This window comes from Nuphar pumila, chromosome 4 (assembly GCF_984573655.1).
Source record: "Nuphar pumila chromosome 4, dmNupPumi1.hap1.1, whole genome shotgun sequence".
Classification (NCBI taxonomy): domain Eukaryota; kingdom Viridiplantae; phylum Streptophyta; class Magnoliopsida; order Nymphaeales; family Nymphaeaceae; genus Nuphar; species Nuphar pumila.
The window spans coordinates 126,819,142-126,844,516 of NC_143252.1; the positions used below are offsets into that span (position 1 = coordinate 126,819,142).

Below are 25,375 nucleotides of genomic sequence, written 5' to 3' on the forward strand. Positions count from 1 at the left end.
GTGGACCTTTTGAGGTTGGCATATATGGTTATTTGAACTTTATATTATATATGCAAATTTAGTACGATATTTGTAATGTTTTGATGTATCAGTTTAAAAGGAGGTTCACAAATATATTTATGCAAACTTCGTGAGGTCCGCATAAAAAATCATGTGAATCTATCTTTAATTGAGGGGGGGTGATACCCAAGAAGCATACTGATATATCGCTCAAACCTTAAAAGGTCCATTGTGTAAAGGTTAAAATGTTTCTTTTAATAATAAACGCTTGTGATTTTGGACAACGAGCAAATTTTCGAAAATTGTAGAGTTTTCAAGAAACATGTCATTTTTGTCGTAGAGTATGATCATTTTTTTATTTTTTCACTTGGCCAGGTTTTCACAAACCTGATTTATCGAGTGGGGTGGGGTGGGAGTAGGAGTGCCCACTATGCCGGGTGCCCGACGGGCTCATATCGAATCGAGTGTGGGCCACATTTTGCAGCTCAGGGCCGATTTAGGCCGGGCCTGGGCTCGTTAACTAGGTTGGACCTAAAGGGTCCAGACTGACCCAAGCTCAAATATTACTGGGTCAGTCTAGGCTCGGGCCTCTACATGGATAGGGCCCTAATCGGGCGAAGCCCGCCCGATGTCCACCCTTAGGTGAGGGGGGCTCCAACGTCTCCTCTTTTCTAATAGCCACCCCTTCCGCTTACTAATCCAGTCATTTCTAGCCGGCCACTAACCAAAAATGGCTGAATTAGTATCTCCCTCAGCGGGCAGTGCCAATCCCACCTGTGATCGGCTGGAAATTTGCCAGAAATGTTTTTTTTAAGTTTTTTTTCAAAAGATTGACTGGCCGGCCATTTCCTGGTTGCTGTCTGCCAAGAAAATTTTCTTTCTTTTTTAACATTTAAAAAAAGTGCTGGCTGGCCATTGTCTGGCTAGCCACCAGCTAGGAAATTGGCTGGCCAGCTTTTTATATTTGTTTCAAATATTTTTTTGTTTTTGATATCCAGCCAGCAACGAACAGGATAATAGTCGGGTATGTGTCGCTGGCGAAGGCAACACTAGCCTAGAAAATGGCAACCTCTTTTTTGTTTCATTTTTCTTCTCTTTTAAAATTTTTTGAGAATAAGTTTTGGTCATCCAAACACTTCATAACCCAGGTTTGAAAAAAACCTGGTTTTGCCTCATGTTATCCAAACAGGGCCTTAAGGTTTAATGTGACAATGCTGCTTGGTGTTGTTGGTTGAGGAAAGTTATTTGAGGGTTGAAGACAGCTGGACCCTTGGTTTATCGGTATTCAGAGGCATTGCGAGATGTTATTGTTGACAGATCTATGCCTACGGTGGAGACGTGTGCACAATTGCTGAGGCCCATGAATTGTGGCAGGTGTTATACATGGGAGAACAGGCCCAAAGCCTGAGATTTTGCTCAGGCTTGTAATATCAGTCTAATTTTGTACTTGGTTGCGTTGTACATATTCCTCTTAGCTAATAATAGGGAGTCTCTCCCAGTTATATTCTCATCCTCATGCTCACATCCTCCACCTGTTTCTATTTAATAAATTATTTTTGCATTTCCCTCAAAAATCATCAATATTTGCCAGCTTGTTTTGGAATTTGAATTTTCCTTTTGACTCAGGAAAGTTTGAAAGTATAGCCTTCCCTACAACACAAAGCCCAGAACTTGAGGCATCGTTCAATTCACATCAGCAGTTTTCGTTTAATGCTACAATAGAATTTGACAAGCCTTGGTATCATAATACAAGAACATTTTGCTCTCTCTCTCTCTCAAATTTGTGGTTTCCAAAAATCACTTATGAGGAGAGAAGGAACCAATAATGGCAAATTCCTTTTAGCTATGAACAATGAGACATGCAATGCCATCATTGCCCTTGCCGTTTTAGCAATAGCAAGAACCAATACACCAAATAGCCCAGGATTATAATTCCCCCAAAATGATCTGAATGCGGCTAATTCTTGCCCACCAGTTTCTTCCACCAAATTGATTATGCATATGGCTGTAATTCCTGTTCAAGGATTCCTTCAAATGTAAACATCTGCATGAAGCATGAAGAGAGCAAGAAATTTTCTTCCTTTCATATTTTGTTCCATAACGCCCGTACTCTTTTAATGATATACTCAGAAGATGAACCTTCAGCATATGCACTGATTGCTCTTAGCAGGTTAATGAATTTCTCTCCATCATCCTGTATCAAATATAAAAAATGAACAGATAATTTTAAAGGAAAAAAAGACAAGGAGCAAGCTGAGAAGAAGCATGTGACAAAAGCAGAACGTGTTGATAAGACTGCATGTAACGCTTAATATATGCATGTGCACGTCAAAACTAACCTCAGGTTTCTTGAATTTAAAGTTCTTCACATCGAAAGGTACAATATAATGAGGAAGATCAGAGCGTAAAGTTGCCTGGAGAAAAGAGAATGTTAACAAAGGGAAACAAAATCCTCTACACGTTTCAATTCCTAAATGGTATCGTGCATCCATGAAAAGGTAAGGAACAAAAGGAACATAAAGCCATAGATGGCTGCAAAGTTTGAAACAACAATAATATTAAGATAAATGGAAAAAACATGTGAAGATCAATACTCAATAGCAAGTTGTAGTGAGATTTTTTTTTAATCTTAAATGTGAATATTATAGTTCAAAATTGAACCTGTCAAGGCTGAATTTTAGATAGATCTTTGTCAAAAAAATAGTACGAATCAGGTATAGTCTTGAGAGCAAACTGAGAGAGGTCAAGCTGATTTTCAATCTAGTGCCTAAATTTCAAGGCAGGCCCAAATTTCAGAAGGGACTCTCAAGCACTTACACATCAAGCTAATCTCTGGACACGTCCAGTGATTAACATAAGTGTTTAACAAAAGGTATGCATCTTGGAAGAAATTATTTTTTACCCTTTAAAAGTTTGACCCACACACTGTTGTCAATTGTACGTGGTACAGACGAACCAAGCAAGATTTTCGAGGTTGATTCTCCGTGTTTCAGCATTAACTTGCTTCTGGATCTTCCATGAGCACTTCAACAGTTTTGGGATTAAGCAATTTGGATATGCATTTGATTAGATAATATGTTTGATAAATGACAGTTTTTTCATCTCTTATTTTATTGTTCTTGTAGAATTTCGCCTATAGAAGCAGGAGACTAATGTTAAATCAGACAATTCTACTTCTATTGATAAACAGAAAGTTCAAGGCCGTACCAAGTTCTTGCTTAACAAAGCTTGGTCAGCGTTAGCTATGATTGCCTGTAATAATAAAACATTTAAGAAAAATCAGCATCACTCAAGCAGGCTGCTAGAGAAAGCTCACAGATATGCACATGCAACAAAATTTAAGCATATTAGTAGCATTGAATAAATGATTGGCATATCTTACACCCTCTAATATACTGTCATTACCTTTTTCAATCGTTCATCCTCCAGCTCATCAGCATGTTGCAGTAAGTTCTCCAAAGTGCCTAGAAATACTAAGACAATCATTCAGATGCTTTCCATACACTTTCAGATTTTGGACAGAAACCTTGAAATTGATTGACAATCATAGGAATTTACCAGATATACATGCAAAACAGGAGAAAATGAATTAACAATAATAATAATGCAAAGAATAAAGGAAACGATGTACAAGAAAAAACTATTAAGCTAAATAAATTTTAGAAGCAACAAGGCAATAAATAATGCCTCACCAATGCTACGAGATTTGGCTTGTGTTAATACTTAGATGAATAAACCCAACAACATGCCAACACCCTCTCTCTCTCTCTCTCTCTCTCTCTCTCTCTCTATATATATATATATATATATATATATATATATATATATATGTGTGTGTGTGTGTGTGTGTGTGTGTGTGTGTGTGTGTGTGTGTGTGTGTGTGTGTGTTAGCACTTAGATGAACAAAACCAACATGCCAATCCTCAGTGTGTCTGTGGAACACTTCCCACAACCATTGGCAATGCTTTTCTATGAAGCAGACAAGCAAATTAATTGGTACACACTAAAAAAGATTAAATCCAATTTCTGCATTTACAGAAGTTGCTGCCTGTAAATATAAATATATATCACATGGGCTTAGAAAGTTCTTTACAGGTTTTTTATTTTCAAGGGCAAAAATCTGTTCTGTTTGGGTCGTTTTTGATAGACTAAGAGAAACCATGGCTAGTTGAAGGATTTAGTGACTAGGGAAAGTTTTAACCAGTGTTTAAAAACTAGCCGAGTCAACTCAGTTACTCGGGTGACTCAGCTCGACTCAATCATTCGCCAGGTCAAATTATTGAATGACCCGGAACATAACAAAACTTGGCAGTCATGGCTTGACTCTGCTGAGTCATAGCTTGACTTGGCCGAGTCATAGAATGAGTCATACATATATGATATATTTTTTTATGTATATACATGGGTACTATGTATATTATATATAAATGATATATTTGCCTAATTAATTATGTAATATATATACTTTGGCATACATAATATGTATACTATAATATATATTATATGTAACAATTAGCTGCACAATATATACAAACATATTATATACATATATGTTATAGAAATATAAAGTCATCATGACTCGGCCGAGTCACAAGTCAACCCATGCCGAGTCGAGTCGCAAGTCACTGGGTTTTAAAACTATGCTTTTAACATGATTTTTGGTGTGACATACCTGGTGGCAGACCTGTTTCTTAGTTTGTTTCATGATAATTGCTGACAATCTTGCTGATTTGAATAGACTTTGTGAAAGAGAGGCTGATGATGATAGTTTGTCTGGAATTTTTTCTCTTGAATTTTATTATTGGCCTTGTGAAATCTATTGCTTCGTAAGTGTAAACTAGTGGGTGGTTGAAGGTATGGATTGTAATGAAATCAAAGTGTGCCACGAAAGAGCTACAAGAGAACAAAGAGTGCACAAACACAAAAGCAATACAATAAGCCACAAAGGGCTAACACAAACCACTCACAAAGAGCAAGAGAGCAAAAAGTAAATAAAAATTATTTATATTGAAATGTTTGAGACAAGCACACATAGAGAGGGACCAAAAGCCCCTTATAAGAGGCTTCTATGAGCCGTTGGGGAGCTCCCAACAGCTCTAATGGTCATTTACATTAATGCCCTTACACAAAGTTATAAAGACAAAAATAGAAAAAGACAAGGCTGCCCCTAATGGGCAACACCTATTACATATGAATGAAAAGACAAAAATACCCCTAGAGGGTATTATCTCTCTCTCTCTCTCTCTCTCTCTCTCTCTCTCTCTCTCTCTCTATATATATATATATATATATATATATATATATATATATATATATATATATATATATATATATATATATATATTTTAACACCCTCCCTCAAACCGACGGTGTAATCACCAAAAGCTTGCTAAGGAGAAAAATGAATCGAGGAGCCAAAAGAGCTTTAGTGAAGAAATCTGCAAGCTGGCACTCTGAAATGACATACGACAACTCAATAATCCCTCTCAGGTATTCATCATGTACATGATGACAGTTCATCTCCATATGCTTCGTTTGCTCACGGAAGGTGTGGTTGCTTGCAATGTAAATTGTGTTTTTATTATAGCAACACATCTTCGAAGGTTTGAAAATGACACCGCCCATATATGTAAGAAGAGTTCTTAGCCATACTAGCTACATAGTTATAGTCATTGCACGATATTCGGTTTCATTAGAAGACAATGATACTTTTTTTTGCTTCTTGCACCTCAAAGATATTATGGAATCTCCTAAAAATACACAAAAACCAATTATTGGTATTCTATCATTAGGGTTTTCTCCTCAATCTGCATCAGTATGAGGATAAGAAAAACCCTTTTGTTATGAAATTTTTGATGTATCGAACAATCCTTATAATTGAATTCATGTGCATTATGGTTGGAACATGCTTAAATTGGCTAGCTGAGTGAACGGCATGAGCAATATCTAGTCTAGTGATGGACAAGTGAGAGATCCAATCAATTGTATGTTGTTAGATTTTCAAGTAGAGTTCTATCTTCTAGCCTTAGCTTTGCATTGACAACTTCAGGAGTATCTACTTTCTTGTCATTTGAGATTCCTGACTTAGCACAAATATCTGCAACAAGCTTTATTTGTGACAAAATATACCATTTATGTGAGTATGCAACCTCTATGCCTAAAAAATATCTCAAATCTCATATCAGACATATCAAATTTTTTCCTTAAGAATAGTTTTATTTCTTCAACTCCCTTTTTGTCATTCTCAATGATTATCACATCATCTAAATATAGCAGAAGTATAACAATGTTAGTACCTGTATTCTTGACAATTAGAGGTATAACAAGATCGATAACTCAAACAAATCATAACATTACTAATCTATCATACCAAGCCTTAGGGACTTGCTTAAAACCATATAAAGATTTTTTTAATCTAAGAGTTTTACCTTTTTCAATATTCATTAAGTTCACCATTAAATAATGCATTTTTGATATCTAATTGGTAAATGGGCCCCTTTTGAATGGAAGCAATGCCTATCAAGGTCCTTACACTAGTCATTCTAGCTACTAGTTTAAAGGTCTCTTCATAATCAATTTCGTACTCTTGAGAGTAACCATTAGCCACTAGCCTACTTTGTACCTTTCTAAAGTCCTACAACTCTTAGTTTTAACTTTAAAAACTCATCTATATCCTATTGGCCTCTTTTTTGAAGGTAAGCTAACAACTTCCCAAGTATTGGCTTTACGAAGGGCTTCCAGTTCTATGTTCATGGATTCAACCCAGTGTGAGTAGTTTTTGGCTTTATTGTAATGAGATGGTTCATAATAAGAATGAAGTGCTATTAAACAAGTTCCAAAATTTGGAGAAAAACATTCATAGGATACAAATCTATTTGGAGGGATGAAGATGAAAACACGATTGGATATTCTAAGGGTTGATTCTTCTAGAGGTAGACTTTGTGAGTATTTTTCAAGAGCACATGATTGGTCTCTTTCTTCACGTCGGGTATAGACTTCTATATTATTAGAAGGATTCTCAACAATGTTATGATCACTACGAGATGATTTTAAAGTATCATTAACTTCATGAACATCATTATCTAGTATTATCACAAATAGAATTATCATCATTATGATTTATTTCACAATCACTTGGTTCAGCAGAACCATGTTCTTCCTTTGGTAAGAGATCAAATAAGAAAGAATAAACTACTTTATCATTATTTTTATCAAAGCCATTCTCATTTTCCAAGAAAGTCACATCTTTAGAAATATACAATTTATTATTTTTGAAATCAAAGCACTTATACCCTTTTTTATTTTTTCCATAGCCAACAAAAACACATTCAATGGATTTTGGAGATAATTTATCATTTTTATGGGTAAGGACAAAACACTTGCAAACAAAAATCCATAATCTTTTGAAATCGGGTGTCATGTTGAATAATTTTTTAAATGGAGAAATATTTTATAAGGATGAAGAAGGCATACGATTTATCAAATATGTTGAAGTCAAAACGGCTTCAACCCAAAAAAAATTAGGAATGTCTTAAGAAATGAGTGGGGTCCTAACAGTTTCTATAATATGTCTATATTTTCTTTCCGTTGGCCTATTTTGTTAGGAGTTCTAGAGAATGATCTTTGATGACAAATTTCATTTTGTTTCAAACAATTTTGAAAGTCATTAGACATATATTCTCCACCTGAATCGCGTCTAAGAATAGAAATATTGCTTTAAAATTGGTTTTTAACAATCATGTGAAATTCTTTAAAAAAATGAGAACACATCCGATTTAAGATTAAGGAAGTAGACCTACACATAGCTAGTGAATTCATCAATGAATATAACATAATACAAGTAGCCACCTTTAGACATGACCGCATATGGACCCTACATATCCGAATGCACTAACTCAAATGGTCTTTTAGAAATAAATGATCTATTTCGAAAAGGAATTGATTTCATTTCATTTTTCATAAATTTTCCACAAAAGGGAATTGATTTCATTTTTTCAAGGATACAAGCTTTGCAAACAATATCTTTTTCATTCCAAGATTTTTCCACAAAAGGGAAAAGATGCATTTTTGATAAACTTGGATGTCCATGTCTTATGAGCCAAGTTACAATATCTTTATCTTGGACATAATTACAAAAAGATTTAAAAGAAAGAGATAAAAAATCCATGAAGTAAAGATATCCTCTCTTATGCCCTTGCCCAATCAGCTTCCCTATCCAGAGATCCTGCATAGAGGAACCCTTCTATGAGAAGGAGATTTTACCCATGGTCGAAAATTTAAAAAACAGAAAAAACATTTAAATTCAATTTGAGAACTTTAATTTTTGAAATAAAAAGTTTTTGAGAATTTTTAGAATCTAAAGTTCCAATACTTTTGATTTTTAAAGATGTCCCATCAACGATTGAAACACATGATACATTTCAATAAGTGCATAATTGTATATATCAGAAATAACATTCTCATTACGAGTTGTAAAAGGAAGCCCCCAAGTCAAGAATGTTAAATTGTATGTGTATTTGTACAAACACATATATATGTTCATGTAAACTAAAATACTCATCAGGGGCATTTCAGCCATTTAACATACATAATAGGTGTCAACCTAGTAAAGGCTGATTGTCCTTTTATTTCTATTCTTTTCTTTCTTTTTTTATTGTTTACATAATATAGTTGTTGGGGTAATAGAATAGGTGTCAACCTAGTAAAGGCTGATTGTCCTTTAATTTCTATTCTTTTCTTTCTTTTTTTATTGTTTACATAATATAGTTGTTGGGGTAATAGCCCAACTAGTCATTGGGATGCCCCCAACGGTCATAAACATGCTAGTTGGGGGCTAGCCCAATAACTAGTTGGGCTGCCCCCACTACCTCTCCATTGTATTATAAATAGGGGTTCTCCCTTTTGTATTTCTCAATGCTTTCTTAAGCATTTAAAAATCAATTTTATATTTTTTGTCTTTTGTTGTTGGCCCTTCGTGGCTATTGTGTGCATGTGTTGTGCTATTGAGTTGATCCCAAGGTTGTCAAACTAGGAAGCGGAAGCGAGAAGCGATGCATTTTAAAATTTATAGGAAGTGGGAAACGAAGTATTAATTTGAAAGCGAAATTGGAATAAAAAATGAAGCAATGGTAACTGGATAGGAATCGAACAAGAAGCAAAAAAAAAACTAAAATAAAGTTGATTATTCTTATATTTTAGGATTTTTTAGTAAAAGAGTTAAATTTTTCATAAAATCTAACAATGATGGTTACCAATTTAGAGAAAGTACATGGAAAGCATGAGAGGAGATACATGAAAAACATGAAAAGAAACATGAGAAATCATATAGGAAGCATAGACCATGCATGTGGGGAAGCATAAAAGAAGCATGGGAGAATCAAGAATCCCATGAAGTTTCGGAAGCGAGGAGTATCGCGCTTCTGAAGCGAGTTTCCAGAAAGTATGCTTTCCATCTACCTAAGAAGCTTCCGGTAACTCTGGTTTATTCTTATTTTGTGGCTGTCATCCCTTGGTGGATTAGTGCGAGTGCACTTTGTTTGTATTCTTCTTAACCATTATTGGGTTCTCTATTGTATTTTTACTTGTTTTATTACATGGTATCAAAGCTTACGGCTCTTGGGATTGTGTAAAGCTTTTTCAAAGATCGTGATTGCAAAGAAAGGATCTTACACAAGCCTTGCATCTCTCACATCAAGATGGGCCAAAAAGAATCCACGACGGTGATCACATTCAAGCTAAACGACTCCAACTATTTGATATGGGCCGCCGCCATGGTGCATCATATTAAAGGCAAAAAGTTATAGGGATATGTAAGTGGTACTAAATATGAACCACAACTCATACTCACCAAAACGGATGGTAACCAAGTTAAAGCTCTTAGTGATAAAGAAAGAGATAAAGCACTCAAAAAATACTACATCAAGGTGGAAGATTGTGATGCCGGCAATGCCCAAATCATCTCTTGGTTCCATAAGAGTATAGAACTCAAGATCGCGACAAATATAGTTAAGTTCAAAAAAACATGTGAGGCTTGGATTTTCCTCAAAAACATGTTCGTGTAAAAAGATTTGGCACAAAAATATTTTCTTCAAGAGAAAATTTGAATGATTAAACAAAGGGATAAGAGTGAGAAATTACTATGGTACCCTCTAAGCTCTTTGGGATGAGTTGCCTTGTTTGAGCCTAAGTGGGAAGACCCCTCTATTGAAATGAGGCAAAAGCAACTTGGCAAGAAACATTCATTTACTTTCTTATTCGGGTTGAGACCCGAATTTGAGCAAGTTAGGTCCACCACAATCTCTTTTGATGATGCCCTTGGAGAGATGTACCAAGTCGAGACCCGACATGGCATGACTAAAGGAAGTGAGTGTTAAAATGTATTATATATATATATATATCCTTTTCTGTGTATGTAAATTGAAATACCCATCAAGGGTATTTCAGTCATTTTAGTATTGTAATAGGCATCAATCCACTAGAGACTGAAGGATTCTTCTTTTTATTTTATTCTCTTTTCTTTTTATTTATTTTTTACTGTGGTAAAAGTGTTATTGGGAGCTGGCCCAATAGCTAGTTAGGCCAGCCCCTTGTGTATGGGAGTACCAATTTAAAGGCACTCCCTCCTTTGTATTATGTTATGCTTGTTTCTAAGCATATTTGAATAAAGCCCTATTATTTTTACTTGTGTTTACTCTCTTTTGAGAGATCGTGTGTTAGCCTTTAGTGACTCTTTATATTTGGCCCATTAGAGACTTTTGTACTTGTGTGTGCACCTTTGTAGCCACTTTGTAGCATTTTATTTATGCACGTGTTGTTTCATTACATGATATCATAGCTTTCGGTGCTCTTGGGTGAAACTTGTACGTAAAGAGGAGGATCGTGGGATTGGTGGAGCATTGGTTTGTTGCCTCGTTGGGGAGGTGTGCATCAAACTTCTTCAACATTTTTCTCTTACTATCTTCTCCTCTGCTTTCTTCTCTTTCTTATCTCTTTTCTTTCCTCCACTATGGCCGATAGAGAAATTATAATTGTTTCTATCAAAATTTGACGAAAAAAACTACAATATGTGGGCCGTGAGGGTGAAAAGGATCCTCATGGGTAAAGATTTGTGGCACTTTGTTGATGGATCCGCATTGGAACCACAACCAATTCTCACAAAATTAGTTGTTGGAACCGATGGTGAATCCAAAGAAGAAAGCCTTAAGGAAATTGAAAGAAAAAAAGGCTATGCTTGAATATAAAAAGGCCTATAAAGAGTGGGAAGTAGGCCATGTCAAGATTCTTTTCCTTTTTATGATAGTATGCATGAGGAGCCTTGCTCTGATACCCTTGAGTTTGAAAGAGTCGATGAGGCTTTGGAATATATTAGATAAACATATACCCAAAAAGATGTGGCATACAAATGGGACATCAAAGACAAAATACATGATTGCAAACAAAGTCATAAAACCGTAAGAGAATACTATAGTACCCTCAAAAGGCTTTGGGATCAATTGGCCAAACTTGAGCCTATATGAGAGACTCCTAATGATGCTCAAGAATGGAAGAAATACAAGTATGAGGAACAATTGTTCCAATTTTTTTAAAGGTCTTAGACCCCAATTTGAACAAGTTCGGGTCAATATTATTTATAGGGAAAAACCTCTTCCCTTACATGAAGTCATGGCTCAAGTATGCATGGAGGAGACTAGATTAAGATCTATGTCTGAATCTAAGAAGATAAAGGATAATGTGTTGGTCGTCTCAAGATCAGGTTCCAATACAAATGTTTATAAACCACCTCATTTTTCAAAACCTTACCATGGGAAGTCTAAATATGATGACAGCAAGAAGAGAACTATATTGACTTGTCATAATCATGGAGAACCGAGCTATATTAGACCATTTTGCCCCAAGTTTAAAAGAAGAGATGACAAAAAGGTAGCTTCTTTGGAAGCGTCTCACGAAGAAAAAAGTAGAACCAATGAAGATTCAAAATCTATTGGAACCATGTTCTCTCAAATCATGAAGGCCCTTCATCCACTAATAAAAAACTCTTCTCTTTCCGGTGTCGCGGTCTATACATCATCTGTAACGCCCCAAAATCGTGGACTTGAAACCTTTTATGAGAAAGGTTGAAAGTTTTGAAATCAATCATTTATCAGAGTTTGAAACAGAAGTTCAGCGGAAGATCAAGTTTAAAATAGCAAATCCCTAGACTTTGGCCGCATTACAACACAAATGCAATCTTCCCCTTATAAACCAATTTGCAATTCGAATATACATTTTATTGAAATGAAAAGAAGAACCATGTTTTGGTAATACAGTTTTAGTAATCCTAAGTTCTAATCAAAAGAGATGCTTTCAAAGAAACTTTATATCACATTTACCAAAAGGGTCCCCAGGAACGCAACGTCAAAAAAGGGGTCTCGCCTTGAACGCATTACGTCATCGTGTCATCGCAAGCTGTATAACCTACTCACCACCTGCCCATGAAATGGGTCAGTCTCACAACAGACTAGTAGGAGTACAAAAGACAAGGAAGAACAAAAGCTGCAATAAGCAAGATAATCGCTAGATCAAGTAGGAAAAGCAAGACTAGCAGATCTAACAAAAGTACTGTGGAGTAAGCAAAACTCTAGTAAGGCAAACAACTACATACAAGAGCAGTAAGGATCACAGTGCTAAACATGCAACAATCCAACTGATACTATAGGTGAAGAGTAACTAACTTTATCCACCAATCAAACAAAGCAACTGAATAAGACGAGCATTCATAACAATGCTCGCAATACATACAAGTACCATTGGATGACTCAGTCTATCGGCAAATAACTATATTAATTGTAAGGCACAAGCTATTGCATCACAAGCAATTCATAAGCTACACATGATAAGCATTTAACTAGTATGCGTAAGCAGTTTAACCAACTAGAGTAACGCCTCGACAGGCGTACATAGCTCAACGAGTAATGTACCGAACTACCAAGCTAACAAGCAAGCAATCAATTCATGTCACAACACACATAATTCCTAATCATGTATATGAGTTATATCTTGTCTCATTATGAGCAGGCCGTTGTGGGTACACACAAGGCAAAAACGTAGAAACAGCCGCGATCGATTCGGGCGTCCATTATGCTATGTATTTTATTATACCCTGAATGACTGACTGAGTCCGCTTCCTATGGGGACGGCCAGTGACCAAGAGAGTAAATCCCCAAAGGCAAACAAAGGCCCATGGATGCGTATCCGAACTTCTGCAGAAGTGGCCTGAAGTATTTTCCCTAACCTCCGATGACTGAGGAAGTCGGATCTTTGCCCGTGATTGTCATTAATGACTGTCCATCGGAGTTTTGTACCATCCATCCTCTCTCTTGATGAACCGTCCCGAATGAGCACGACGGGGGGTTTCTTAACCGCCGTCCCATTCTACATGCTCTGGTCTTTCGACCCACTCGAGCATCTTGCCTGTGAAGGCGCATGATTATCATTTATGTGAATTATACGCGCCATTGCGCGTTTGAGGCAACCACACACCTCTCATCCTACTCACCACAGTATGTAACGTACATGTTTAAAAGTACAACCATGATGAGAGGGGTCAACTCATAGTGAAAGTAGAAACATCTCTTGTGATCTTAAACACGTGCCATTGCACGTTCGAGGTAGACATAAACCTCTCATCCTACTCATCATAGTATGCAATGTACATGTTCAAAAGTACAACCATGATGAGAGGGGTAAAGATCTCTCTCAGGAAATCCCAACACATCTGCTTTACAGAAGTCCACAGTGAACTCATTCCAGTTTCAACTTATCATGCTCGGGTCTTTTAGACAATCGCAAGCATTCTACCTATTAGGCGAAATCAACATAACAGGATTTAGCTTAATGTGTCAATACACGTTTAGAGGTTACTATAGACCTCGTGTCCTGCTCTTCGTAACTCAAACGTATCGTACGTGACTAAGGATACAACTACAAGAAGAGGTACATGGATTCCTCGTAAGAAATCCAACAACCATACATTCACGAAGGAAGGAAGGCGCTACTATCTTGGTTGAACCAGAAAACCTAGAACTAGGTCTCGCATCAGAAGTGATGTAACGCCGATCTAGCGATGGCGCAAGTACCTCAATAGGATTCCCACCCTACTCGTGCATAGGCTCCTAAACAAGGTTATCTGAGTCGTATCGGATAGGCAAACTGAGGTTGTAACACACCTTTCCCAAATACATCGGTTTGGGAGATCCAGCCGCTATCCCTGCTTTACAAAGCTATATATCTATGAAGATGGATGCACCTAAAACCATCATCTTTGGAGAACCGAAGTGCATAAGTGTGTCATGACTCTTAAGACAATATACACTATACACTCGAAGCTACACTCAAGGAGTGCAAGCTGACAAAAGGCAAACCCGTGCAGATATTAATACAATGGCAAATCGAGGGGCAAGACTCGATGTGCGAAGCTGCACCGCGAGGGTAGAACGCTAGAGCTACACACGAGGTATGAAATCATACATCGATCATCGAAACACACAAGCAGGCAACTACGCAAGCAACTCACGAGATATGAGATCCTATACTGACTAAGCAAGTATAAAGGAAGACTCACGAGGCATGGGGTTGCACCTAGATCAAACGATAAGCGTAAGCAAGTAAAAGAGCATACGACAGATATACGAATACATGCACGAAGTGCAACAACAAAGTAAGGACGAACAACACATAAAAAGTGAGTGCAACAGAAGTACGACAGCAACAGGAAAGTAAGGTACGAAGAGCAAAAGCAAGTAGTAAGGCCATGGCGCATAAAGCGCGGGCAACAAAGGCAAATGCAGAAAGCAAAGTGCGAGAACGTAAAAGAGGACCAGGATTGCATCCTGGAGTAAAAGTCAGACATATACAAATAAATGTCATGGCGCAAAGCGCGGGGCAGCAGAAAAGTAAAGTACGAAAAAGTAAAGAGGACAAGGATCGCAAAACCGCGTCCTTGAGTTAAAAGACATGAAATGTAAGGACATGAATTAAAAGCCTAGGCACATATAGCGCGGCAGCAACAGAAAGGAAAGTGCGAGAAAGTAAAGAGGACAAGGATCGCGAAACTGCGTCCTTGAAGGTAAAAACATACGTATATATATTATGCGTATACATATATCATCATCTTTTAGTTATCTTTCCTTATTTTAGCATTTATCCGTTCATTGTCCTTTTACGCAAGAATCTCCTACCTTGAGGGATTGCGGGTCCTCGTATGCATGCGGCGTAAGCAAACAAAAGTTCGAGCCACAGAGGGCGAGCTAGATCCACCGTTCAACCTGAAGCGTTAGTATATGCCGTGATATAAACGAGAAGCGGGTCCGGTAAGACCTGCAGTGGTACCGGACCCCAAACACGAGAGCAGGTAGGGAGCTCAGCTCCCTGCAAGAGAGGGACAGAGGCAGCAAGGCCTCCTGCCTGCAGGAGGAGGATGCAGGAACTCTGCATCCTGCAGACAAGGGTCCCAGAGGCAGGGGCCTCAGCCCTGCTTGGCAACAGCAGCAAAGGCAGGGAGCAGGAGCTCCCTGTTTGCCAGAACATAGAAAGGCAGGGGAGGGAGCAGAGGCTCCTTGCCACACCTGCCATAACAAGACAGGGGGGAACACCCCTTGTTAGAACACGAGACAGGCAGGGGCTCTGCCCCTGCCGCCAGCAAGAACAAGGCAAGGGGGCAAAGCCCCTTGCCGGAGAACAAGCAAGGTGCAGGGGGCAAGCCCCCCTGTTCGAAAACATGAAGAGGACAGGGGGGCTTCACCCCCCGCTGGGAAACCAAAGGAGGCAAGGGGACAGAACCCCCTGCTGGCAAAACGCAGGAGGCAGGGGCAAAACCCCTTGCCGAGAAGCAACAAGAGTGCAGGGGGGCTCCGCCCCCTGCAGGGAAAACGACTGAAGGCAGGGGGCCTTGCCCCCTGCCGACAAACAAAAGAAGGTTGGGGGGCGAAGCCCCCTGCCGAGAAGCAAAACAAAGGCAGAGGAGGCCTCGCCCCCTGCCGGGAAACAAGAGAAGGTAGGGGTGCGAAGCCCCCTGCTGACAAAGGCAGGGGGACCTCGCCCCCTACCGAGAAACACGAGGAAGGGGGCGAAACCCCCCTGCCGAACACAGGATGGGGGGTAGATCCCCCTGCCAACGAGAGGCGGTGACAAGGGCTCAGCCCCCCCCCCCCCTTGTCGGCCGACTACAAAAAGGCAAGGGGGGTAACCCCCTGCCGACAAGAGGTAACGACAGGGGGCTCAGCCCCCTGTCGACCAACCCCTCACAAAGGAGAAAGGAAAAGAGAGGAGGGTTTACCTGGGGAGACCAAGACAACAGGGGAAGTCGTCGGCAAGCGACTCCGGAATGCGAGCACAGACGAGAGCAGCAGCGGACATCGGCTGAGCTGCCTCGGCAAGGGTGGCGATGGTCGGGAACAGAGGGTGTCGACGGAGGCTACCGACGCAAGAGGAGACAGTGACAGGGGTAGCTCACCGGTGCTGGGGGTGGAGATTCTGACATCGAGGGATTACCAAAGGGGAAGAATGGCGGCTGGAGGCCGTCAGCACGGTCGCCGATCACAGCAGAGAAGAGGGAGAAGGAGAAAGGAGGCCGACGACGGATCACCGACGCCAGCTTGGAAGGTGAGATGGTTGGCGATGGTAGCCGGCAGTCAGAGGGGGCTCTGGCGCAGCCAACGACTGGACGGAAGGAGCTCTCGGGTTCGCCGACGTCAGGAGGCCGGAGAAGGGAGAAGATGGCGACGATCGCCGACAGTCGGAGGTCGTCGAAACTCGAGGGCCACTGTCGGCTTCGATCGTCGTTGTCCTGCGAAACAGTGGACGGAGAGGGGGGTCACCGGAGCTTGAAGGTCGTCGGTGCTCAGAGGGGGAGATGGCCGACTACTGCGATCGCCGGCGACGGGGAGGTCGTCGATGCACGGAAGTCATCGTGGCTTCGATCGCTAGCGTCTGCCAACAGGCTGCCGGAGACGGGAGGCAGAGAGGTGGTGGTCGAAGGCACAATCGTCGGCGGCTGAAGCACCCAGGACGAAGGCGGTGGCCTGCGGCGAGTCACCGGTGTCGGTGGTTGCAGGGAGGGACGGAGACGGGAGAGGAGAGAGAAGGGGCGAGGGTTTCTACACCTCGCCCGAGGCGCCTGTGACTTTTTAAAGTCACAGGCTTCTCGATCGTTCGAGAAGTCGGGTCTGGGTTCGGGCTCGGGTTCAGGTCCGACACAACGGACCAAGCTTGACACGTGTCCGACGCGTGCAAGGCACGGGTCTGACACGTGTCCGACATGGATTTTTTTTTTAAACGGCCTTTACATCATCAGCTCCTAGTAAGGCTTCATGGTTTTTGGATTCGGGAGCCTCATTGTATATGACTTCACATTCTTTTTTGCTTTCTAAATGTTGCACACTAATTCAATACAAAATAATATTTGTATCGTCAATGGTTCCTCTCTTAGCATAAAAAGCATTAGAAAATTTGAAAGCACTTCAAAATTCTCTATTCCAAAAAGTTAGGTTTGTCCTAAAACTGAATTTAAATCTTTTTCTGTTTCATGAATTATGGATCTCTAGTCTCAGAAGCAGATTGGAGAAGGACATAGAGAAAGAGACCTTTACTACATGCATCATCTTATTTTTCCAAAAAGAAATTTTTTTTTATAATGTTCAAAATGTAAATTTAGCTTTATGGCATCAAATATTGAGACATCCTAGTTTATCAAAGTTATCTTATTTACCCCATTCAAACAAATTTTGTAATGAAAAATTCTATTGTGAGGATTGTGTTCTTGGCAAAATGAAGACTCTTTCTTTTCCAAAAAGGATCCTACTCCAAATCGCTAAATGATTGACGCCCTGACTTATTTAACTATTACTAGGCTTGATATTGCGCATGTAGTTCATACTGCTAGCCAATTCCAACAGTTTCCCACCACAGTTCATATGAGCGTTGTGATAAGAATTGTTAGATATGTACAAACCTCTACCTCTAGAGGTCTTTTGTTATCCTACTCTTTCTCTCTTGAGTTGATTGCGTATTAACTCATATTGAAGAAGAGATCTAAATGATCGACGCTCAAATATTGGTTTTTGTACTTTTTTAAGTGATTCTCTGGTGTCGTAAAAGTGGAAAAAGCAACATAAAGTATCTTTATCTACTGAAGCAGAGTATCGTGCAATGGCTACAACAATATCAGAAATTGTCTATGTCACATGGGTGCGGGTGCGGATGCGGGTGCGGGTGCGACATGGGTGCGGCACAATTTTAAATTTTTTGGACACGGGGACTCGGCTATATATATATATTATTTTTTAAAAAAGTGCCCAGACTGTGCACAGCACTGTGCACTGTGACTCTTTTTATATTTTTTTTAAATAAAAAATATAAAAATTTTATTTTTTAGGGACAAATGGACATTTTTGGACTCGATTAAAGTTGACCGAGTCCAAAATGTGGACGGACTCGGCCTCGACTCGTTGACCGAGTCTGACTCGACGTTGACCGAGTCCAGGCCGAGTCCGAAGCCGCACCCTTGTTCGTACCCGTGTCGGGGCGTGTCGACTCGGGTGCGGCACCTCCCTAGCCGAGTCCGTGTGACTTAGGAAATCGTTTGGTTGCGAAGATTATTTGAAGACATGAGCGCTCATCTTCAGACACCTTCTAGACTGTGTTGTGATAATAAGAGTCCAATGCATAGCTGGCAACTATACAATTCATCAAAGAACCAAGCATATAGAAATGAATTGTCACTGTGCGTGAAGAATTTATGAGGCAGACCATCACCCTACCTTATGTTACTTCTCAGTATCAACTAACAGACTTCTTCACCAAGGCTCTTTCGTCACCTCAATTTTATTTTTATCTTGACAAACTTTCGGTTATCACACCGCAAGTTTGAGAGGGGGGGTGCTAAACTGTATTATATATATATATATATCCTTTTCTGTGTATGCAAAATGAAAAACTCATCAAGGGTATTTCAACATTATAATAGGCGTCAGTCCACTAGGAACTGATGACTTATTTTTTATTTTATTCTCTTTTCTTTTTATTTAGTTTTTTACTGTTGTAAAAGTGTTATTGGGAGGTAGCATATTTGAATAAAGCCATGTTATTTTTACTTGTGTTTGCTCTCTTTTGAGAGATTGTGTATTAGCCCTTAGTGGCTCTTTGTATCTGGCCCATTAGAGGCTTTTGTACTTGTGTGTGCACTTTGTAGCCACTTTGTGGCATTGTATTTGTGCACTTGTTTCAATACAGTGAGGAGGTTATCGTCATGTCAAAGCCCGACAACAATGTTAAAGCGTATAAACCTCATTTTTGAAAAAATAACAATGGAGGAAGAAACTATAACAAAAGAGGAGAAAGGAAAATTATTTACCACTTTTGCCAAGAGTCGGGACACATCAAACCGAAGCGTCCCACCCAAGAAGAAGGTAGCAACCATTGAAGAAACTCTCAAAAAGAGTGATGAAGCTATCATGAAAGGAGATCTTAAGGATTCTATCCATCATCTAACGAAAGCATTACAACTATTCCTTAAGACTTTCTCTACGTCTACTTTTGGTGCCACCATATCTACTTCCTCACCTCCATGTACGCTTTCTTGGATTCTTGACTTTGGTGCCTCCTTAAGAATCCCTCTTATTCGAATGCACATTTTTTTTTTATAATTCTTGTGTTTCTACAGCTGATGGAACTAATTTAGAAATTAAAAGTATTGGAACATTTTCAAACATTTCAAAAAAAAAATCAAGAACCTAAAGTTAGAGTTGTTCCAAAACTCAATTTAAATTTATTATCAGTTTCTCAAATTTCGGATTATGGCTACGAGGTCTCCTTATCAAAAACATGTTGGGTACAAGATCGTCAATCAGGGAAGCTGATTGGGGAAAGCAATAGGAGGAGAAATCTCTACTACATGGATTTTCTTCATCTTCCTAAAGAATCATTTTATAATTTTGTTAAGGAAAAAGATATTTATGTGTGGCATCAAAAATTAGGTCACCCTAATGTACCTAAGTTATCTCCTTTTTCATTTTTGAAAGACTCTTGTATTAAAGAGTTCATATGTAATGATTGTATTCTTGGAAAAATGTAGAAAAATCCTTTTGGCTTTAGAACTTTTTACTAAGTATACTTGGATCTATTTCTTTAGGCAAAAAATCGGATGTACTCTCATGCTTCAAAGAATTTCACAATATTGTCATTTTCTGATCGGGCTCAAAGGAGAATACTTGTCTAATGATTTCAAAAATTATTTGAAAGAAAGAGGGATTTTATATAAAAAATCTCGTCCAAATACCCCCCAACAAAATGGTTTAGCAGAGAGAAAGCATCATCATATTATTGAAACTGAGAACTTTGCTTATCTCAAAAAATGTTCTAAAAAGGTTTTGGATTGAAAGTGCCCTAACTGCGGTATACCTTATTAACCATATGCCTTCATCCTCTTTACAAAACATATCCCCAATTGGAAAACTTTATCAATCTTCTCCAAATTTAGGTAGACTAAGAATTTTTTAATGTAAATGTTTTGTACTTATTGAAAAATAGACAAATTATCCCTTAAAGTCATTGAATGTGTGTTTCTTGGTTATGACAATAACCAAAAAGGGTATAAATGTTATGATAAGAAAAATGACAAATTATATGTATCAAGAAATGTAAATTTTCTAAAAAATGAAAATAGTTTTGATTTTGATAAGCCTAAGGTTGACCTTGAGTATTCATTTTTATTTGATTTATTGCCTAAAAAAGCTTCTGATAAAATTATACATGATTATGATCTTGATGACATGCATATTGATGATTTTGGTGTTTCCATGGAGGATACCCATAATCGTGATACTCAAATTTATTCTAAAAGAATTGTGGAACACCCTCCATGTGCACTTGATAAGTATTCTCAAAACCAAAGTCTAGGAGAAACTAGTATTAGGAAATCTAATAAAACTTCTAGGCTTCCTGGAATGTTTGTGTCATGTGAAAGTTTTTCACCTAGATATAGAGTATGTCTTATGTTTATACACTCCTTTTATGAACCCTCAACCTACAATGAGGCCAAAGAAATTGCCGCCATGAATCTAGAGTTAAGGAACCTTGAAAAGGCCAAGACCTAAAAAGTTTAACTATTACCTATAGGAAAAAAGACTATAGGATGTAGGCGTTAAGATAGATGTCTTTTTCTTTGCATATATATGTATATATATGCATATATATAATATATTTATTTATTTATTTGTATATAATATTATATTATATATATATTATATCTTAGTCAACCTAGGTTGACTTCTTCTACCCATTGGAGGCTAGTCCAACAGCAAGAAGGGTACTCCCTTCTCCCCCTGGTTATCACTCTTCTCTCCCCTCTTCTTTCAATAAAGGTGTGGGTGTGTGCAAGTGTATGGGTTGAGAGAGTACATGTGTAATGTCGTGTATTTTGATACGTCATTTTTAAATTTTGTCAAAAATTAGCCTCAATTTGAGGCTCAATTTTTAGATTGATGTCTTTGAGTCTGGGCTCGACACAGGTCTCATCAACAAGGTTGAGGTGATCCAATCGAAGCGTGAGAAAGAGTTTTAATTTCAACCTTTAAATTCAAGCGAACTTCAGATTATTTTCGGGCGAAATTCGAAATTTGATATTCATGTAATGTATCGTTGGATGTGTCAGAATTCTGAGCGCAACAACATTTTACTTTTCTGAATTCGAGTTCCGGTTGGCCCGAAAATCATGTTTTTCTGAAAATTGAGCAGTTTGTCGAACTGGATCCAAAGTTGGATCGAATGGGATCCAAGGCATATGATCCAATTTATTATGGATTTGGATCTTATTTAAGACCTACTTAAATCTAGATTTAATCCAGATCTTAATCCATTTTCGTTTTGGGTATGGGTTTGGATTTTTGGATCTGAATCCAGATCCAAATCCAAGCCCCATGATTTTCCAGCTTTAAATTGAATATAAAGCTTTAATTTGGGGTTTAATAAGGTTAGGGAGCCTTCTGGGTTAATTTGGCTATTTTTGAAAGTTTTAGATAATTTTAATTAATTAATATTTAATAATTAATTAAATAATATTAATTCCAAATTTTTATTTTAAGGCTGAGTAGGACTTCTTGAAGGAGTCCTTATTCTTACTTAAGAGAGAGTTTTAAAAGTTATAAAAAGAAAAAAATACCAAATGTGGAAAAGTCAACCTTTAAAGAGTTTAAAAAAAATGATTGGAAACAAGAGGGAGAAAGAGTTCCTTTTTGAAAACTCTTTTAGAAAAGGCTGGAGAAAGGGGGGGCGTCACCCCCTCTCCCACTCATTATATAAAGAAAAAAAAAAGAAGGAAAAGAGAAAGGAGGAAGAAGAAGAAGGGTCTTCTTCTCCGGCCATCCAACCCCTTTTTCTACCATTGTTTTTCTTGTTTCTTTCGATCCACGCAAAGGTACAGGTTCTCTCTTTTGGATTAAGTGAGAAATAGAGTACCGATTCGATTTTCCATGCAATATGTGGTGTAAATCCATGATTAGAGAGTGAATCTGTATGTTCACTCTAGAACACATGGATGAGGGTCCATGGTTTCTCTTCTTGAAGTGTGTTTTTGATACTTTTCATATTTTCGTAAGGGTAAATTTCTGTGCATATTGAAACAGAATTTTTATTAATGGTGGAAGTGTTTTTTTTTAATGTTTCTTTTGATAGACATTGGTTCCCATGACTGATACATATAAGGGACTATCATGTGCATGTACTCTGGTGGTTAATTGATTTATATGTATGCATTCATCGAAAAAAAAGAAAAAAGGAGGAAAAAAATAAATATCGTAGGTTGGTGAACGAGTATCTTGTTGGAGTTGTTTGTATACCTGTACATGCATATTAGTGTTAATCATGCCTAATGCATACACTTGAAGCCACGTATGCACCCAAGTGGGTGCATACAGGGGTCCTTAAATCTAAATGTGCATGCATACTACAAGTTTAATAGCATGCATTTATCTACTTATGAAAAAAAATTCTTATGGACTCTATGCTAATATTGTCAGATTTGCTGCATAAATCAAAGACGTGTGTGTGAGAGAGAGAGAGAGAGATTTGCTGTTGTTGGGAATCGGCAGCTCTGTTTTCTCACACAGGCTGCGTTAATACTCTATTAACATTAATAGGGTTACAATAATGTGTACATGGACAAAAGTGCCCCTGTATTAGTAACTTATATTACATTAAAATACAAAACCTAGAACGGATATGGGTCCTTTATTGAATGGATCCATATCCAGCCCACATTCTAATATATTCTAATACCCTCCCTCAAGTTGAGCATGGGAATGAACCATGTGCAACTTGTTCTTCAGATACCAGAAACGTTGACTTGTAAGACCTTTTGTAAATAGATCAGCAACTTGGTCTTCTGAAGGCACATAAACTGGTTCAATCTCTTTGTCTGCTATCTTTTGTCTGATAAAATGTTGATCAATCTCGATATGCTTAGTGCAACTGTGATGAATGGGATTGAATGCAATTTGTATAGCACTTTTATTATCACACATAAGTGTCGAATTTGAGATATCGTCCCCCATCTCTGTAAGTAGATGCCTAATCCAGGTTACTTCTGCAGTGGTGGCTGCCATAGATCTATATTTTGCCTCTGTGCTAGACCTTGCTATAGTCTTTTATTTTCTGCTACTCTATGAGACAAGATTTCTTCCAATAAAAATACAGTACCCTGAAACAGACCTCCTCTCATCTGGATCCCCTGCCCAGTTTGCATCTGTATAGGCCAGTATGTTATGTTTTGGTGACTTCCATGAAGATTGAGTATATGTAAGTCCATCACCTATCGAGCCTTTTAGATAGCGAAGGATGCGCTTGACAGCATCCATGTGACCAGTCTTTGGTTCATGCATGAACTGAGATACTTGATTAACAGAATATACAATTTCTGGTCTAGTAAAGGTAAGATATTGCAACATACTCACTAAACTGCGATACTTGACTGCATCAGGATATAACTCACCATCACAAATACTGAGCCTTTGGTTGACAACACTGGGTGTGGATAGAGGTTTACAATCTGTCATTCCTGCTTTAGCCAGAAGATCAAGAGTGTATTTGTGTTGAGTTAATGACATTTTGCTATCTCGTCTGTGCACCTCTACACCAAGAAAGTATCTCAGTTCCCCAAGGTCTTTCATTTTGAACTGCATACTCAAAAAAGCTTTAATTCGTTGAATGTGGTCAAGAGCATTACCAGTGATCACAATATCATCAACATATATAAGTAAGAAAACCAGGTGGTATCATTCCTGTATATAAACAGAGAATGATCTAGTTGGGAACGAAAGAAACCATGCTTCTGAATCTCTAAGGAGAAGCTTTTGAACCATGACCTGGAAGCTTGCTTCAAACTATACAAGGCTCTGGTTAATTTGCATACATAATCCTTTGGGTCTCCTTCTGTGTAACCTTGAGGTTGCTCCATGTAGACCTTTTCCTTTAAGTTTCCATGAAGGAATGCATTTTTAACATCAAGCTGACTAAGGATCCAACCATGTTCAATTGCCAAGCCAAGTATGATGCGAATAGTACCCATTTTCACCACTGGGCTGAATGTCTCATCGTAATCCTGACCGTATTCTTGAGTGAAACCCTTGGCTACAAGACGTGCCTTGTACCGTTCAATGCTACCATCCGATTTATATTTAATTTTATATACCCATTTGGAACCAACAACATTCTTATCTGGAGGACGACCAACTATCTCCCATGTTTGACACTCATGAAGTGCCTCTATCTCCTCATTCATTGCTTCAATCCATTTGTTGGATTGAACTGCTTGATGAAAACCGCGTGGTTCATCATGTTTCTCAATCTTGGATAGAAAAATTTGAAAGTCCATAGAAAAGTTGTCATAACTAACCCATTTTTCAATAGGATGTCTTATCCTGCATGATCTTCTTGGTACTTCTCTATTATCAGGCAATGCAACGTGTTCTTCAGCTGGGGCGTTCGTTTGCTCTTTGGGTCTCCTGGTGTACACATTACCTTTGTATCTCAGACACGTTGTTTGTGATGCATCATCTAAAACCGTCTCACCATGTATGCCCTCAGGAGTCAAAATAGTATCTTCGGCAGTATGTGAAATAAGTTCAGCACTAAGCCATGGATCATACCAATTACCAGCTACGTCATCATGTTCTCGATTGTGATTTGCTTTACTTTCCAGAAAACTATTTTCATCAAAAACAACATTTCTGGAAATTCTAATCTTCTTCTTGGCAGGGTCATAGCACCTGTAACCCTTATGTTCATGTGCATAACCAACAAATCGGCATATAGAGGCTTTGTCCTGAAATTTAGTTCTCATGGATTT

The 25,375-nt window shown here is 38.5% G+C and overlaps 1 protein-coding gene across 5 annotated transcripts in view; it reads right to left on the reverse strand.

Annotated features, from left to right (window-relative positions):
- Positions 1 to 1,631: 1,631 nt before the first annotated feature.
- The window catches only part of LOC149840972 (5'-3' exonuclease family protein), a 92,895-nt gene continuing 69,151 nt past the window's right edge, over positions 1,632 to 25,375 (reverse strand). For 3 of the 5 annotated variants that reach the window (XM_090003508.1, XM_090003506.1, XM_090003504.1), the window contains 4 exons: positions 3,406 to 3,473; positions 3,208 to 3,252; positions 2,340 to 2,414; positions 1,632 to 2,194 (listed from right to left, as the gene is read on the reverse strand). In XM_090003508.1, coding sequence (XP_089859634.1) covers positions 2,084 to 2,194; positions 2,340 to 2,414; positions 3,208 to 3,252; positions 3,406 to 3,473 — 299 coding nt within the window. In that variant the 3' untranslated portion in view covers positions 1,632 to 2,083. The remainder of the gene's footprint in view (positions 2,195 to 2,339; positions 2,415 to 3,207; positions 3,253 to 3,405; positions 3,474 to 25,375) is intronic. The other 2 variants (XM_090003507.1, XM_090003505.1) reach the window with 1 other exon arrangement.